Source organism: Cetorhinus maximus, chromosome 3 (genome assembly GCF_964194155.1).
Source record: "Cetorhinus maximus chromosome 3, sCetMax3.hap1.1, whole genome shotgun sequence".
Taxonomy (NCBI): domain Eukaryota; kingdom Metazoa; phylum Chordata; class Chondrichthyes; order Lamniformes; family Cetorhinidae; genus Cetorhinus; species Cetorhinus maximus.
The window spans coordinates 52,303,357-52,321,438 of NC_135881.1; the positions used below are offsets into that span (position 1 = coordinate 52,303,357).

The 18,082-nt window shown below is 41.6% G+C and overlaps 1 protein-coding gene across 1 annotated transcript in view; it reads left to right on the forward strand.

Annotated features, from left to right (window-relative positions):
* The window catches only part of dnajc1 (DnaJ (Hsp40) homolog, subfamily C, member 1), a 291,590-nt gene that overhangs the window by 123,896 nt on the left and 149,612 nt on the right, over positions 1 to 18,082 (forward strand). Inside the window, exons 5-6 of the mRNA XM_078538335.1 lie at positions 6,555 to 6,652; positions 14,758 to 14,851. Of these exons, the coding sequence (XP_078394461.1) occupies positions 6,555 to 6,652; positions 14,758 to 14,851 (192 nt within the window). The remainder of the gene's footprint in view (positions 1 to 6,554; positions 6,653 to 14,757; positions 14,852 to 18,082) is intronic.

Consider the following 18,082-nt stretch of genomic DNA (forward strand, 5'->3'; position numbering starts at 1 on the left):
TGTCACAGGTGAAATAACCCCTTGCCTCAACATAAAGTCAGTTTCCTCCTTAACCTTTGGCAACAATGGATGGATGAGGAATTTTTATTCATGTAGATAGACATACTGGTATTGTTTCAGGATATAGAGTGATGTGGTATGCTGGCTTCAGCTTCTGTGGAAATTCAGGTCTGAAGTTTTTGGTCTGATTATCTTGGCTTTTCAGTTCCTCTACTCTGCAAATCAAATGTAAGTTGGTACAGGCTTTCCTGCTTAAGAGTGAACAGCTCTGATTCAGTATCACATAAAAGGTTTCAGTGATTTTTCGCTCACTATATTGAAGGGATTCAGTTGTCCTCTGACCTTCAGTTCTCCTGTAGTTTTTACATGATGGCTGAAGAGAAACTTTTCTCCAGCCACGGTTCAGCATCAGAAAGAACCAAAACTGCTGCACGTGTCTAACTTAGTGTGTCTTGTTTCCCTCTACCAGGATATCAGCAGACCAGTAGCTTCTGCTTGGTTCCGAGATCTCTCCAAGGAAAGGCATCTCAATTTCATTGATATCTTCTATTTCGTGGATCTTGCCACCTTTTGAAGGCTTCTCCTTTTTGCTTATTCTGTACAAGCTTCTTGCTGTAACATACAGTCTGAAAGCGACCCTTTTTGCAAAAATGGCATTTGGTCTGTTTGGTGGGACAATTTTTGCACCTGTGTTTTTATCCGCCACACCAATTACAGTTAGCTAGGGCAGTTGATGGATGCTGATCCTGCCTCCCCTGCTTTTGTATGGCCATCTCTTTGTTTACAAATTTGACATATAGTCCACACTCCTCCAAGTCAGTCATTTTTGGGATATGGTTCTCCCTCACCCTGAATCACCAATCAATTTTGCTTCCTGACCTCCGCTGTCTATTCAGTTGAATTGCCTTTAAGATGAAGTCATCTCTTGACTACAAGTGGTCAAACAATGCTTCATCTGAAACTACAACAACAATTCTGACCCTGATTAGTTCTTCTTTTAAGCTGCAATATTCACAGTTCTCTGCCAGCCTAAATGGATCATTGATAAATTTATCAATACTTTTGCCTTGTCGTTGGGTATGCTTGTCAAATTTAACCCGCTTGACAATGGTATTCTTTCGCAGATTGTAGTAGGCATCAAATGCTTTTATTATTTCATAGTATGTGGCTTTTTCTTCGTCAGTGCCTGGGATACTATCTGCACAGCCACCCATCGCGTATAATAGCATACTTCCCTGTTCACTGCTTGGCTTTGCAGCAAGGCCCGATGTGGTGTGATATCTGGCAAATCTGTGGGGCCATTTCTGCTTGGCTGAGACCTGCAGCGAGCTCGAAGCTTTCTGGTAACGGCAAAGACTTTTCCTTGCTCTTTCTTGACTTTTGCTTGTTCTTTCACTCACTGCCGTCACATAATACTCTTGGCCTCTTGTGCTAACACCAAATATTTAAAGTCTGCTGAGGTAAGGAAAACATTAACTTTATTGGAACATCTCTTACTGCAGGGTTCATTGCCATGAGGTGTACATGAGAGAGCTAAATCCTGTAACATTGCATCACTTCCTATGATGTATACTGTTTCATTAGCATATCACAGAGTTAGAAATATCCCCTTTTACCACAGACACCTTCCATCACTTTGCTGATTGAGAGTATATTGGGAGAGTAGTTGGCCAGATTGGATTTGCCCTGCTTTTTTCTGGGTAGGACATACCTGGGCCATTTATCATGGTGTCGGGTAGATGCCAGTGTTGTGACTGTACTGGAACAGCTTGGCTAAAGGGGTGGTGAGTCCTGGAGCCCAAGTCTTCAGTACTACAGCTGGGTTGCTGTCAGGGCCCATAATGTTTTCTGTATCCAGTGCCATGCACCATTTCTTGATAATGCAGTGTGAATTGAATTCTCTGAAGACTGGCCTCCATGATCGTAGGGACCTCGGGTGGAGGCTGCGATGGATCATCATTTGGCACTTCTTGCTGAAGATGATTGCAAATATTTCAGCCTTGTTTTTTGTACTGACAAAAGGCTAGGCTCCCCCATCGTTGAGGATGGGGATAGTTTTGGAGCCTCCTCAGGTTAGCTGTTTAATTGTCTACCACCATTCGTGACTGGATGTGGCAGGACTGTGGAGCTTTGATCTGATTTGTCAGTTGAGGGATCACATAACTCTTTCCATAACGTTATGCTTCTGCTGTTTAGCATGCATATGGCGCTGTGTTGCAGCTTCTCCAGGCTGGTACCCTATTTTTAGGTATACCTGATGCTGCTCTTGGCATGCTCACCCACCTTTCTCATCGAACCAGGGTTGCTCCCCTGGCTTGATGATAATGGTAGAGTGGGGGTTATGCTAGACCATGAGATTACAATCCTGCTGCTGCTGATGGCCCACAGCACCTCATGGATGCCTAGTTCTGAGTATGAGATCTGTTCTGAATCTATCCATTTAGCTAGGTCGCAGTGTCACCCAACATCATAGAGAGTATCCTCTGTGTGAAGATGGACTTTGTCTCTAGAACTGTGTGGTGATCACTCCCACCAATGCTGTCATGGATATATACATCTGCGACATTTAGATTGGTGAGGACAAGGTCAAGTAGGTTTTTTCCTCTGTTGATTCCCTTGCCACCTTCCACAGCATATATTCTGTGTCCTGGCTACCCTCACTGCTTCTTTCAACGCTTGTTCAACATGGAGGAGTACTGATTCACCAGCTGAGGGGAGGGGGGGTGTGATAAGTGAAAATCAGTATGAGGCTTCCATGCCCATGTTTGACTGATGGAATGAGACTTCATGGGGTCCAGAGTCAATGTTGAGGACTCCCAGAGTCTCTCCCTCCTGATTGTATACTGCTGTGTTGCCCCTTTCTGATGGGTCTGTTCTGATGGTGGGACAGAATGTAACCAGGAATGGTGATCGAGGAGTCAGGGATATTGCGTGTAAGGTATGATTCGGTGAGTATGACTATGTTTGGCTGTTGTTCGACTGGTCTGTGGGACAGCTCTCCCAGTTTTGTCGCAAGTCCTCAGATGTTGTTACGGAGATTCTTGCATGGTTAACTGGGCAGAGTATACCTTGGTCATTTCCGCGACTTACGTTGATGCTGGTCCGGTTTTATTCTTCTTTAATTTTCCTCTAGCAATTTGATACAACTAATTGGCTTGCTAGGCCACTTCAGAGGTCAGTAAAAAGTCAGCCACATTGCTGTGAAACTGAGTCACACTTAGGCCAGACTGGGTAAGGATGGCAGATTTTCTCCCTGAAGGCCATTAGTGAGCCAGCTGGGTTTTTACGACAATCGGTAGTTTCATTATACTAGCGTTTTGTTCCAGATTTATTAAATAATTTAATTTAAATTCCTCCAGCTACCGTGGCATTTGAACTCATGTCTCTGGGCTATTAGTCTCAGCCTATGGATTGCTAGTCCAGCAACATTACCACACTATATTACTGTCACCCATGCAATTTTGGCTAAGTGCAGATGTGATTTCCATATGGTACCGATGTACAGCCCCATTGTACGTCACTACTTCAACTTAAACAATATATTACCTGTTAGTATGATTGACTCAAACTTACATTTGTCAGCCATGGCTCAGTCAGTAGTACTATCATCTCAGAATCAGAGTTGTAGGTTCAAGTCTCAGTCAAGACTTGAGGTACAAAAATCGAAGCTGACACTCCATGCTGTACTGAGGAAGTGCTGCATTGTTAGAGGTGCCATCTTTCAAACGAGCTGTCAAACTGAGGCTCCATATGTCTTCCCAGGTGGACATAAGATCCCATGGCATTATTTCGAGGAAGAGCGGGGAGCCCTTCCTGGTGTCTTGTCCAATATTTATCCCTCAATCAACATCATGCGGGGAGAAAAGACAGATTTTCTGGTCATTATCACATTGCTGTTTGTGGGAGTTTGCTGTGTGCAAATTAGCTGCTGGATCTTTTACATTACAACAGTGCCTACACTTCAAAAGTACTTCATTGACTGTAAAGTTTTTTGGCATATCCTGTGGTCGTGAATGCAAATGCAAGTCTTTATTCATTTGTGAATACTAGGCAAGAATCCAAATCCAAATAAATTCATATGGTTACTGTAAGGTAAAGTTCAGTAAATTGTTCATGAATTGTTCATGTTTCATGTGAAATGTCTTGTCTCAAATGATTTTTGTGCTTTGTTCGTCGCCTCTGTGAATCAGAAATTTTACTACACAGTTAAGGATAGTCAAACAAAAGCTATGTTTGTTAGTATTTCCTTAGGAGTAGAAAAATAGTAAATTTAAAGATTACAATTTAAAAATATTATTTTATTTTTCCATTTGGCTTGGGATTCCTGCATCATCAGGATGCCTGTAACCATTCCTCAATTTCCACCTTCAGTGAGATTCTAAAAAATACTAACTGCTGCAAGGTGTAACACAATTCTGTTGTAAACCCCTGTTCTTGTTTGCATGCTATGTTGTCTTATCACTGCAAAGGGTTTGAGTGCTGTTGTTTCGGGAATCTTTCAATCTAACTAATTAGATGGAAGAAACCCAATTTAATTATTGTGAAAAGTATTTTTTAAAATGCTTTGCAAAGTCCACAACTTTAACTAAAATTTCCAATTTCCTCGGCATGACTGGTTCCTTAAGCCCTATTGCACTTAAATACTAATGTATTGTTCATGTTTCATGTGAAATGTCTTGCCTCAAATGATTTTAGTACTTTGTTCGTTGCCTCTGTGAATCAGAAATTTTACTACGCAGTTAAGGATAGTCAAACAAAAGCTATGTTTGTTAGTATGTCCTTAGGAGTAGAAAGATAGTAAATGCTGGCAGTTGTTTTATTGTAGCAATAAACCGAAGCTAGCAAAATAAAAGCCTGAACATTATTATGAGTAAAAATTAGTTGTAAACATTGCAATTTTGCTTCTCTGATTATACAAATCATTCTCTAATTCTCCTCTTGGATTTTTGTGTTTTTTTTTAATTAATGAAATGTGAGCATCGCTAGCAAAGCCAGCATTTGTTGCCCATCCCTAATTGTCCATGAGAAGGTGCTGGTGAGCTGCCACCTTGAACTGCTGTATCCCATGTGGTGTAGAGGACCTACAGTGCTGTTAGGAAGGGCGTTTTGACCCAGTGACAGTGAAGGAATGGCAATATAATTCCAGGTCAGAGTTGTGTGTGGCTTAGGTGGGAACTTGCAGGTCGTGGTGTTCCCAGGCGTCTGCTGCCCTTGTCCTTCTAAGGTGATATTTGGATGGTGCTGTTGTAGAAGCATTGGCGAGTTGCTACATTTAAAGTTAACTGCAATTTAAGGTTGTACCTTTTTATTCTAGCCATTTTGTATTTTCAAAATAACTTGGGAAGCTTTTACTTATCCGTTTTCTTCTAACTTCTGACTCCTCCTCTGTGTGTGGCAGAAAGTACCAGAAATTTGGGTTTTCATTGAGAACTGGCTTTGGATGCTAGGCAAAGCCCAAATATTAGAAATCGAGCTGCTGGAGTCATGGGCGTGAGGAGAGCTGCTTTTTGAATGCTAAAACGTACCATGAGGAAACCGTTCTGTTGATTTGAGTGCACATCCCAGTGACTCTTGAAGCCTGATTACACTGTTCTGGTGCACTGTAAGAGTTAAATTATTCATTGCTTGAAATGGCTAGTAATGTAGCTACACAAATAAATAGAGCCATCTTTTGGATGATAACTTTTTTGCTTCTCAGTACCAAAATTACTTCTCGTAATTTCAAATACCAAACTATATAAGTAATAATTCATCTATTTTCCAAAACTATAAGCAGAAAGTTTTAAACATTCTTGTTTTAAATAATTGTGCAGTTCTATTTGGAAACCTATCTCCCACTATTCTAAAAATTGTCTAATGGCATTGGAACATTACACATGCCGAATGACTTAATAATTTGTGTAGTAGTATTTAGAATTGGTTAGTTCATGAATGTAGATCCAAACCTGATTTAATTAGCAACGGAACAGTTTCAATTAAGCTGTTTTTAATTGTGGTAACTATTTCTGATGCTTGCTTTTGGATCAATTTTAACTGAAAGATTTTGAATAGTCAGCCAAAGTGCACCCCCTGGAGTATTTATCTGTCATTCTGTGGATTTTTATTCTCTCATCTTGCACAAAACGGATATTAATCACCTGCCCAGCTACAAAATCACAACTTTTTATAGAGCACTGCAAATGTGATTTAGCCTTTGTCTACTGTTCTGCTAAATCTAGTGACTCCTGAAACTGCATAGTGTTAATGGTGGTGGCGGGGGTAGGGCAGGGAGGGGAGCTGGGAGAGAGAGAGAGTTGAATGATTTCAACTTCTAGAAGACATTGAGTGGTATGAAAATGTGCACAACTGACAGAGCTGGTCTTCAGTCACTTATATTTAAGAAGCTGAATTTGATACCATGGCAACAGATTATATTGTTGGATGATTTTGTTCAGCACAAAACCTTGCATAAGTCTGTGTAGAACAACTGACATTTTTTATTCAGATAATTGTAGCAGCCTGCACAAAAATCATTTGGCAGTCACCCTGTAACCGTGTTTCTTTTTTCCTTTCAGGATGACCTCCTTAGCAGAAAGAAGAGAGAGAAAAAGAAAAAAACAAGTGGTAAGACTATGGATGAAGGAAAAGCTGGTGTTCCTGAGAAAAATGAAAGGTAAGACTGCAAAATACATGATATTGTTTGGAAGTAAAGCTTCTTGAATGCTCTTGCATTGAATGCTGTTGTCTCTTAAGTTAACTATTATTACCAATATTAGTTTATAACTGAAGGAAAACTAACATTAAATGCCTTCACTTTAAAATGATCTTTTTACAGTTTTATGTTGAACGTTTCAGGTGTTATTTCAGGAGCTGGGAATGTTTTAGTTTCGGTATGAAGGTATAATTTTTGATCTTGATAAATTGGTAAGAGGACAGACAAAAGTCGTCAGGATAGTGTCACTATCATCTAATCTTTTTTGGTGTTATGACCGATTTCTTGTTTCTGTACTCTCCATGTTGCTGGCCCTCCTCCACTTCCACATCAGATATTCTCTGTTTCCATATGCCATGTCTACTGTCCTCCAGTTTATGACCCACTGATCCTCCTGCAAGGATACCTTGTTTTCTGAAAGAGTTCTTTTTGGTTTGTTAGTAAAAACTTCAACAATTTAAACCGCTTAACAATATAAATCCATGTATGGAAACTCTTCTTTCTCCAACCCCCCCTACATGAATAAATTCCTTGCTAATTTTAGATTAACTGGCAAGAGATTTCAAGAGTTGTTGAGCAGAAAAGTGAAATGAGTAAAGAATGCACGTATCAAAGTAAATTGATGTAATAAAAATCTTAATATAGATCACAAAACCAGAGATATACAAAGCCTTAAAAGCAGAACTAAAAACAGAAAATGCAGGAAAAACTCAGCAGTCTTGGCAGCATCTGTGGAGAGAGAAACAGAGTTAACGTTTTGAGTCCATATGGCTCCTCTTCAGAGCTAAAAAGAAGTAGAATGTGATGGATATTATACTAATTAATTTGGGGGGAGGGGGGTTGTGAGCAGGTAGCAATGAAGGTGAGCAAGTTGAAAGAGAGAAACGGAAATCCTGCCGGAGAGAAGAGCAGTACTGTCTGTTCTCTTCCAGGAATGCCTACCTTGAAGTACTGTTCTTCTCTCCAACAGGATTTCCATTTGTCTCTTTCACCCTATTCACCTTAAAAGCAGAACATTGGACTCTGCTCACACTAATTTTCTCTTTTCTCTGTCCGAGGGTAACAAATCTAGTCTTCTTTAATGACTATGTTATTTCATTTATTTTAACGATTATCACTGGCAATAAAAGTTTCACCACTTAGAAAATCCAGACAAATGCTTCTCTTCATCCTGCAGGGTAACCTAAATTGTTATACATGTACAGGTAGAATTACTATACATATACAGGTAGAATTACTACTACTTTTGGCAGATGAGTGCTTATGGCGTTTGCCTAACATTTCTTGTGGCTATTTTGACAGGCAACGAAGGATTAAAATAGTAGGCTAATGAATGTCAGAGGGACATATGCACGTTGCTGGTATGAGTTCTTTAGTTTGTTTAGAGTTAAAATGCAAAACAATTTGCTGTAGAAGTATTGTACCCCCCTGCTGCCACTCAGTGCAAGCAAACCCAGTTCCCTCACAATGCATTCAAAATACTTATATAACATCAACAGCTTGTTATGTTATGGCATTAATGCAGAAAATAAATATGGACAGAGCCAATAAAGGCAATAATAGGAGAGATAACCAAAAGTTTGAATAGAGAGGTGATTTAAAGAGTCTGATAAGAGATGGAGGTTGAGACAGATTTAGGGACCTAATTCTAGAACATGGGGTCTAGGTGGCTGAAGTCATAATTGCCAGTGATGAGGGGACAGAGATGGGAGGAAGGAAAGAAGGATGCACAGAAGGCCACAGTCACAGGAACAGAATTTTGAGGAATTTCACAGGAACAAGAGTGGGCAATTCAGCCCGCTGTTCGACCACTCATTTAGATCTTGGCTGACCTATGCCTTAACTTCATTTACCCATGTATGCTTCATTCCCCTCTCTAACAAGTTTAATGTTAATGTGATATATTTTTATTGCTTCATGAAGTTTTCAATAGTAATCCCATTAAAATTGACAAAAATACCTAGCATGTGGTATAATGGCAGTATTTTCTGATGAATGTTATAATTAAAGGGTTCTGTGGATAATTGAAAATGGATAGGCGTATAGGTGTTGTAAATGGCTTGTTCATTTGAGCTGAATTTTGAGAACCTTTTTTGTTCCCTTTTCCCAATTTTATATTTTTACTTTATTCGATTGTTCAATATTCTTCATAACATGGAAAGGCTGAAGAGCTGGTACCCTATTCTCACCAACTTTGCTTTATTATTCAACTCTAAGAGAAAGTGCAAGAGTTTCCCCCAACTTTTTTTGTTCTTTCACTACAATTTTGTGTTCCCTGAAAAGCTTAGCTTAAGTTGGATTAATATGATATTGTGGGGCTGAAGCCTGACCTACCTTTCATTGAAACATTGCCTTCACGTGAATGCTCTATGCCAAAGTTAAGCTATAGATATTTTTTATAACAGCAACTGGGAGCTGAATCGATACACAATTCAGCTTGCAGGTGCTAATGTAAATGATGCAATTACACAAAAGCAAACAGAGATAAAATCTATCTTTTTGGTAGTTATCCAAGTGTCTTTGACATATAGGGCAGTGAAAGTGAAAAATTGGCCAGCTGCACATATGGCAATTAAAGTAATTTTTGAAACCCTTAAAATCATAGTGGACATTTTGCACAGTGGTACAAGCACTTTTTAAAAAAAAAACAGATTACTAAATGCTGTGTTTACAGTTGCCATATGCATACTTTTTTTTAAATTAAAGAAGAAAGGTGGCTATTGGCCACCAGCTATCACTTGCTTTAGAAAGGGAAAAATATTTCATCATTTCAAAAAACCCTACAACAATCAGGGTATTGCCAAGAAAGCCCTAGGCCCTTCACAAGGAGTTTCTAAACATAATGAGTTCAAGTATTCTATTGTTTGCAAACTTAAGCATAAGAAACCTTGTTCAGAAATCTGGGATGGTTGGTTGATGGGGTGTTGGTGTGGGGTGGCAGCAGGTGGCAAATTTTTTTATTCATTCATGGGATGTGAGCATTGCTGGCTAGACCACAATTTATTACCCATTCCTAATTGCCCTTGAGAAGGTGGCGGTGAGCTATCTTCTTGAACTGCTGCAGTCTGTGGTGTAGGAACACCCACAGTGCTGTTAGGAAGGGAGTTCCAGGATCTTGACCCAGCAACAGTGAAGGAATGGCGATATGTTTGCAAGTCAGGATGGTGAGTAGCTTGGAGGGGAACTTCCAGATGGTGGTGTTCCTATGTGTCTGCTGTCCTTGTCCTTCTAGATGGTAGCGGTCGTGGGCTTGGAGAGTTGCTGCATTGCATTTTGTAGATGGTACACACTGCTGCCACTATGCATCGGTAGTGGAAGGAATAAATGTTTGTGGACGGTGTGCCAATAAAGCAGGCTTCTTTGTCCTGGACGGTGTCAAGCTTCTTGAGTGTTGTTGGAGCTGCACTTATCCAGACAAGTGGAGATCATTCCATCACACTCCTGACTTGTGCCTTGTAGATGGTGGGCAGCCTTTGGGGAGTAAGGAGGTAAGTTACTCACCACAGAATTCCTAGCCTCTGAGCTGCTCTTGTAGCCACAGTATTTATATGGCTAGTCCAGTTCAGTTCCTGGTTAATGGTAACCCCCAGGATGTTGATAGTGGGGGATTCAATGATGGTAATGTCAAGGGAGCGACAGTTAGATTCTCTCTTGTTGGAGATGGTCTCACCTGGCAATTGTGTGACGCAAATATTACTTGCCACTTATCAGCCCAAGTCTGGATATTGTCCAGGCCTTCCTGCATTTGGACATGAACTACTTCAGTATCTGAGGAGTCACGAATGGTGTTGAACATTGCGCAATCATCAGCAAACATCCCTCCTTCTGAATTTATGATGGGAGGAAGCTCATTGGTGAAGCAGCTGAAGATGGTTGGACTGAGGGCACTACTCTGAGGAACTCCTGTAGTGATGTCCTGGAACTGAGATTTATTGCCCATCCCTAATTGCCCTTGAGAAGGTGGTGGTGAGCTGCCGCCTTGAACCGCTGCAGTGTAGGGAGCGAGTTCCAGGATTTTCATCCAGCGACAGTGATGGAATGGCGATACATTTTCAAGTCAGGATTGTTAGTGGCTTGGAGGGGAACCTCCAGGTGGTGGTGGTGTTCCCGTGTGTGCTGCCCTTGCCCTTTGAGATGGTATTGGTCATGTGCTTGGAAGGTGCTGTCACACTGCAACTATTTTCCTTTGTGCTAGGTATGACTCCAACCAATGGAGAATTTTCCCCCTGATTCCCATTGACCCCAGTTTTGCTAGGGCTCCTTGATGCCATACCTGGTCAAATGCTGCCTTGATGTCAAGGGCAGCCACTCTCACCTCACCACCACCTGAAGTGTTTTGATTTCTCCTGTCGATCTTCTCTATATATCTGCAAGTGCTGGGATTCCATCATCACTCCTCCAACTAAGTCACGATTAAGGCTAATGCCAAAGCTTGATGTGAGATAGGTGGGGGTTGGCAGAGTATTCATTCACATTGTGGTATTTCTAGCAGGATATTGCTTAGTGGAAATTCTTGCTTATTTTTTCCCATGCCACTTTCTTTGGCCAGTTATAGTGCACATATTGACACTCTAGCTGAGATCAGTTAACTTGAGCACAGACCAGACTTGACTTCTGCTTACGTTTTGTTTGTGTTTCAAGATCACAGAAAGTATAACTACTGTGTAGCATATCTTTTACAATGGTTGGATATTTACTTACCATGTGAATAGCAAACACAGTGGTTTATGGTCATAAATTATTATATCAAATGTAGCTTTTTTTTCAAAATCTCAGCAGTTAACTTGGTGACCTCCCCAGTGATTTCATGAATTTTTGCAGGATTTTGATGCCAAGCTTATGCTCAGTTAGATGAATTCAGTTTTTGGTGATAGGGCTGCTACATTTGACTGCAGGATACTGCAAAGTTTATGGGCTCTGACAGCATCTCAGTGATAGTACTGAAGACTGAACTCCATAACAACCTGTGCACCTAGCCAAGCTGTTCCAATACAGCATCCTGCACTGGCATCTACCTGACAATATGGAAAATTGCCCAGGTACGTCATGTCCACAAAAAGCAGGGCAAATCCAATCCAGCCAATTACTGCCCCATCAGTCTATTCTCGATCATCAGCAAAGTGATGGTGGATGTGGAAAGGATGTTTCCTCTTGTGGGACAATCTTGAACTAGAGGGCGCCCTTTTAAGACAGAGATGAGAAATTTTTCCCAAGGGTTGTGAGTCTTTGGAACTCTCTTCCTCAAAGGGCATTGGAAGCAGAGTCTTTGAATATTTTTAAGGCAAAGGTTATCGGGAGAAGGCAGGAATGTGGGGTTGAGATTACAATCAGATCAGCCATGATCTTATTGAATGGTGGAGAAGGCTCAGGGGGTTGGGTGGCCTACTGCTCCTGATTCGTATGTTTGCATCTTTGTATGATGGGCGGTGTTGTCAAATGCTGTCAGTGGGTACTTGCACAGCAATAACGTGCTCGTCAATGTCAATTTGGGTTCCACCAGGGCCACTCGGCTCCTGACTTCATTAAAGCCTTAGTCCAGACATGGTCAAAAGAGTTGAACTCGCGATGAGGTGAGAATGATTGCCCTTGACATCAAGGCAGCATTTGACTGAGTGTGGCATCAAGGACCCCTAGCAAAACTGGGGTCAATGGGAATCGGGGGGAAAATTCTCCACTGGTTGGAGTCATACCTAGCACAAAGGAAGATGGTTGTGGTTGCTGGAGGCCAATCTATCTCAATACCAGGACATCACTGCGCAGGAGTTCCTCCGTGTAGTGCCTTGGGCCAACCATCTTCAGCTGCTTCATCAATGATCTTCTCCATCATAAAGTCAGAAGTTCACCGATTGCACAATTTTCACCATTCACGACTCCTTGGATACTGAAGCAGTCCCTGTCCATGTGCAGCAAGACCTGGACAATATCCAGGCTTGGGCTGACAAGTAGCAAGTAACATTTGCGCCACACAAGTGCCAGGCAATAACAGTCTGCAACAAGAGAGGATCCAACCATCTCCCTATGACATTCAATGGCATTACTATCACTGAATCCCCTACTATCAACAACCTGGGTGTTACCATTGACCAGAAACTGAACTGGCCCAGCTCATATAAATACTGTGGCTACAAGAGCTGGTCAGAAGCTGGGGATTCTGCAGCGAGTAACACATCACCTGAATCCCCAAAGCCTGTCCACCATCTACAAGCACAAGGAATACTTTCCATTTGACTGGATGAAGGTGGCTCCAACAATACAAAAGATGCTCAACACCATTCAAGAACAAAGCAGCCCACCCGATCGGAACCCTATCCACCAACTTAAATGTTCACTCCCTCCCCCACTGACGCACAGTGGCTGCGGTGTGTGCCATAAACAAGATATACTATAGCAACTCACCAAGGCTCCTTCAATAGCACCTTCCAAACCTGCAATCTCTACCACCTAGAAGGACAAGGGCAGCAGATGCGTTGGACATGATCACTTGAAAGGTCCCCTCCAAGCCACGCACCATCCTAACTTGGAAATACTTCGCCGTTCCTTAACTGTCACTGAAACAAAATCCTGGGACTTCCTCCTAATAGCACTGTGAGTGTACCGGCACCACAGAGACTGCAGCCGTTCAAGAAGGTAGCTCATCACCACCTTTTCAAGGTCAATTAGTGATGGGAAATAAATATACCTTGCTAGCGATGTTCTCGTCCCATGAAAGAATTTTTAAAATCATTAGGTTCAGGAGGGGTAAATCAGTCTGAGTCCTCTCCGGATTCCTCTTTTGAAGTCCATGTATATGCATGTGGGCTGAGGTCAGCATCAGGCTCTCTATAATACTCCCTGTAGTTGTATAGCCTGTCAACACTTATTATCAAGGGTCACATGTGAATAATTGCCACTTGTGCCTACAGAATGGTACCCCAAAAAGATTTTAATGCCTGAATGAAAAGAGGCAGGAAATTGATGATGACAAGAATGATTGACTGCAAATATAGAATTACAGGAAGTGGTATTGGTTTACAATCCAGTACTATTTCTTACAGAACCTAATTTGTTTTTGTAAAAGTAAAGCCCTCTTTCCCTCAACTTACCTACACCCATAGCAATTCTCAAAATAGCCAGTTAGTAAAGAAAACAAATAAAAGTAGTTATAGATAGTAAAATGGAAAACTTGTACAGTCCATTTTATACTGTGTGCTGACGTTTAGTTCAGTTTATCTATCATTCATACTATCAGGAGTCAGACCCACAGAGGTCTCAGAAGAAAGGTTGCCCACGTGAATTTTTGCATAATATTGAGGAAGTAGAACCACTGACACCTTTTTGTTTTTTTTAAATTAAAACTATGTAGGATTTCTTTTGATTTCTTAAGAAAAAGCCTTTTAAATTGGAAGAGCAGTATCAAGTCCTCGGCAACTGAAAAGGCCAGGTTATGGGAAGTTTGAAGCGGATTTTAAAACGGCATCAGTTTGGGTGATATGGTTCATACTTGAGTTATATACAGCAATTAGATTTCTTAAGTGATTCCCAATCGTGGTCCAGGACCCAAAATCTATATAAGGACTTAATGTTCTGTGTGAGGATCTCTCTAACTCAAGTATGTACCTCAAACAAAAGCTTGCTGTGTGAGAGAAAATGAGAGCAAGAAACTGTTGAAGTGTTTTTACATACTTGGTTTCTGAGATGCTGCAACCACTCACAATGTCTCTCCCAGCCTGGCACCCACCAGCTCTTGCTCATGTTCTCTCCCACTCTTCCCTCCCTCCACCCTACCACCCCCACCCTCTAGATAGCAGAGGAATGTGCTTGAGGCACTGTCTTTTCCTGTGGAGAAATAGCAGGCTTTCACTTGGTGTCAGTTCTGGTGGTCTTTTTGAGGTCAGGAATTTTTCAATGATTCCAGCTTGTATCTGATCTATTAGGTGAGAAGGCAGTACGCCAGACTAACAGGCCAAGAGGTTGCCTCCTGAAATAGAAACATGGGACCATAAGTTTGAGTTGCATTGAAATTTCACATGAGGTACTTGCTTTGAATGGGGTAATCTGTATTTTGTTTTATTGTGCTTATCCTGCAGATCTGTTGTAAAACCTCACTGGCAGGACCTGTTGCCATGCAAGATAGGAATCTGGTTTTATTTCTTTCTGAAGTCATTACCACAGTGCTATCAGGTAAGAGGAGAAGAAATGTACAAAGCTATTTATCTTCAAAGTTCATTTGGTTGAAAGAAACATTGCTATCCTCATGCAAAGCACAGTTCTTGAAATAGCATGTTCCAAAAATTCAATTTTCACAGCTGTAGCATCAAATCCCAACAAAATTAACTCTGCATTAAATGTGATTATCTGTTGTAGTAATTTTATGATGTTCTATTAAACAATATCCTGTATTTTTTTTAATATTCATTCCTGGGGTGTGGGCATTGGTGGCAAGGCCAACATTTATTACCCATCCCTTGAGAAAGCGGTGTAAGCTGCTGCCTTGAACTGCTTATGTGGTGTCGGTGCACCCACAGTGATGTTAGGGAGGGAATTCTAAGACTTTGACTAATAAACCTTTAAGGAGCAGTGAAATGTTTCCAAGTGAGGACGGTATGTGACATGGGGCGGGGAGACGATGTGGATGGAGGGGTGGTGGGAATTTTGCAGGTTTCCATTGCATCTGTTGCCCTCATCCTTCTAGCTATAAAGGTGGAGGCTTCAGGTTTGGAAGGTGCTGTAGAAGGAGCCTGGGTGAGTTGCTGCAGTGCATACAAGGTGGTACACTGTGCGTTGGTGGTGGAGATAGTGAATGTTTAAGGTGGTAATGGGGTGCCAGTCAAGTGGACTACCTTGTCCTGGATGGGTTTGAGCTTCTTAAATGTTGTTGGAGCTGCACTCATCCAGGCAAGTGGAGAGTATTTCATCACATTCCTGGCTTGTGCCTTGTAGATGGTGGATAGGCTTGGGTGGGTCAGGAGATGAATTACTTGCTGCAGAATTCCCAGCCTCTGGCCTGCTTTAATAGTCACAGTATTTATATGGCTGGCCCAGTTCATTTGTGGTCAATGATAACCCCTAGGATGTTAATGGGGCATCCAGGGATTGTACCGTCAAGGGGAGATGGTTGGATTCTCTTTTGGAAATCGCATTGCCTGGCACATGTGTGGTGTGAATGTTATTTGTCATTTAAGCCTGAATGTTGTCCAGGTCTTGCTGCATGAGGGCAGGGACCACTTCGATATCTGAGGAGTTGCGAATAGTACTGAACATTGTGCAATCATCAGCGAACATCCCCACTTTTGACCTTATGAAGGAGAGGAGGTCAGTGATGAAGTAGCTGAAGATGGCTGGGCCTCGAACAGTACCCTAAGGAACTCCTACATTGATATCATGGGGCTGAGATGATTGTCCTCCAACAACTACACCATCTTCCTTTGTTAAAAGCAAAATACTGCAGATGCTGGAAACCTGAAAGAAAAACAAAATGCTGGAAAAACTCAGCAGGTCTAACAGCATCTGTGGAGAAAGAAACAGAGTTAACATTTTGAGTCCGTATGACCCTTCTTCAGAGCTCCAATTCTGGCATCTTGTGCATTCCTAATTTCTATCAACCCATCATTGTCAGCCATGCCTTCAGCTGTCTAGGCCTTATCTCTGGTATTCCCTCTTTAAACCTCTTCCCTCCTCTAGCATGCTCTTGAAAATATACCATTTTGGTCACCTGTCTCAATATCTTATGTGTCTAGCTCACAACGTTTCTGGTAATGCTTCTGTGAAGAGGTACTTTGGTGTGTTTTACTATGTTAAAGGCATTATCTAAATGCAAGTTATTGTTGGTGCATATCTGCAAACTATTTTATTGTTAGGGCCATTACAGCTGATCATGATCATGTTCTCACATGACATTCGCAGGTTCATCCTTTTCCTCCATAGCTCTGAGACCAAAGCAGCCCATTTTCTGCGTCAGTTCAGATCAGCTAGGGATTAGTGATTGAACCATGAATCAACAGGTTGGCATAGTCCCACTGTTACTCTGTAACAACCTCCAAACATGTAACCCTCAAAACTTAGTTGCTCCGACTCTAGTTTCACATGTACAGTTCACCTGTTCCCTTCACCTCACCCTTGGCAGCCATGCCTTCAGCTGTATAGGCCCTAAGAACTAGAATTCCCTTGCTAAAGCTCACCCAGCTTTCTCTCTCCCCCTCCCCGCCTTTCCCTCCCGACCCCCACCCCCCTTTCTGATGAGTGTGATCTGTTTAGTGCAGTGCAACATGCTCACCCATGTGCACTCTCTTTCCCGTTAGAATCGTGTTTTCAACTGCCATTTTGTTCAAGCTTTTAGTCACACCTAATATCTCCTTTGATATAGTGTCAAATTTTGTTTGTTTGCGTAAACTTGCAAGGAACAAAAAAGCAGACTGTAAATGTTTCTATAAGTATGTAAAAAGGAAGAGATTAGTGAAGGCAAATGTAGGTCCCTTACAGTCTGAAACAGGAGAATCTATAATAGAAAACAAAGAAATGGCAGAGCAATTAAACAACTGCTCCTGTTCTGTTTTCACAGAGGACGACGCAAATAACTTCCCAGAAACAATTGGGAACCAAGAGCCTAAAGAGTAGAAGGAATTGAAGGAAATGAGTATTACTAAAGTAATAGTGCTGGAGAAATTAATGGAACTGAAAGCCGATAAATCCCCAGGACCCAATAATCTATATCCCTGAGTACTAAAGGAGGTGGCCATGGAAATAGTGGATGCCTTGGTTGTCATCTTCCAAAATCCTGTAGATTCTGTAACAGTCCCGGCGGATTGGAGGGTGGCAAATGTAAACCCACTATTTAAAAAAAGAGGGAGGGAGAAAACAGGGAATTACAGACCAGTTAGCCTCACCTACAGTAGTAGGGAAAATGCTCGAGTCTATTATAAAGGGTGTGATAACAGGACATTTGGAAAATATCAACAGGATTGGACAAAGTCAACATGGATTAGCGAAAAGGAAATCATGTCTGACAAACCTACTGGAGTTCTGTGAGGACGTATCTAGCAGAATAAATAAGGGAGAAGCAGTGGATGTGACATATTTGGATTTTCAGAAAGCTTTTGACAAAGTCCCACATAAGATGTTAGTGTGTAAAATTAAAGCACATAGGATTGGGGGTAATGGCATGGATTGAGAATTGGTTAGCAAACAGGAAACAGAGTAGGAATAAATGGGTCTTTTTCAGAGTGGCAGGTGGCGACTAGTGGGGTACCGCAGGGATCAGTGCTTGGGCCCCAGCTATTCAATATATATATCAATGATTTGGATGAGGGAATCAAATGTAATATTTCCAAGTTTGCTGATTTCACGAAACTTGGTGGGAATGTGAGCAATGCGGAGGATATTAAGAGGCTTCAAGGTAATTTAGACAGGTTCAGA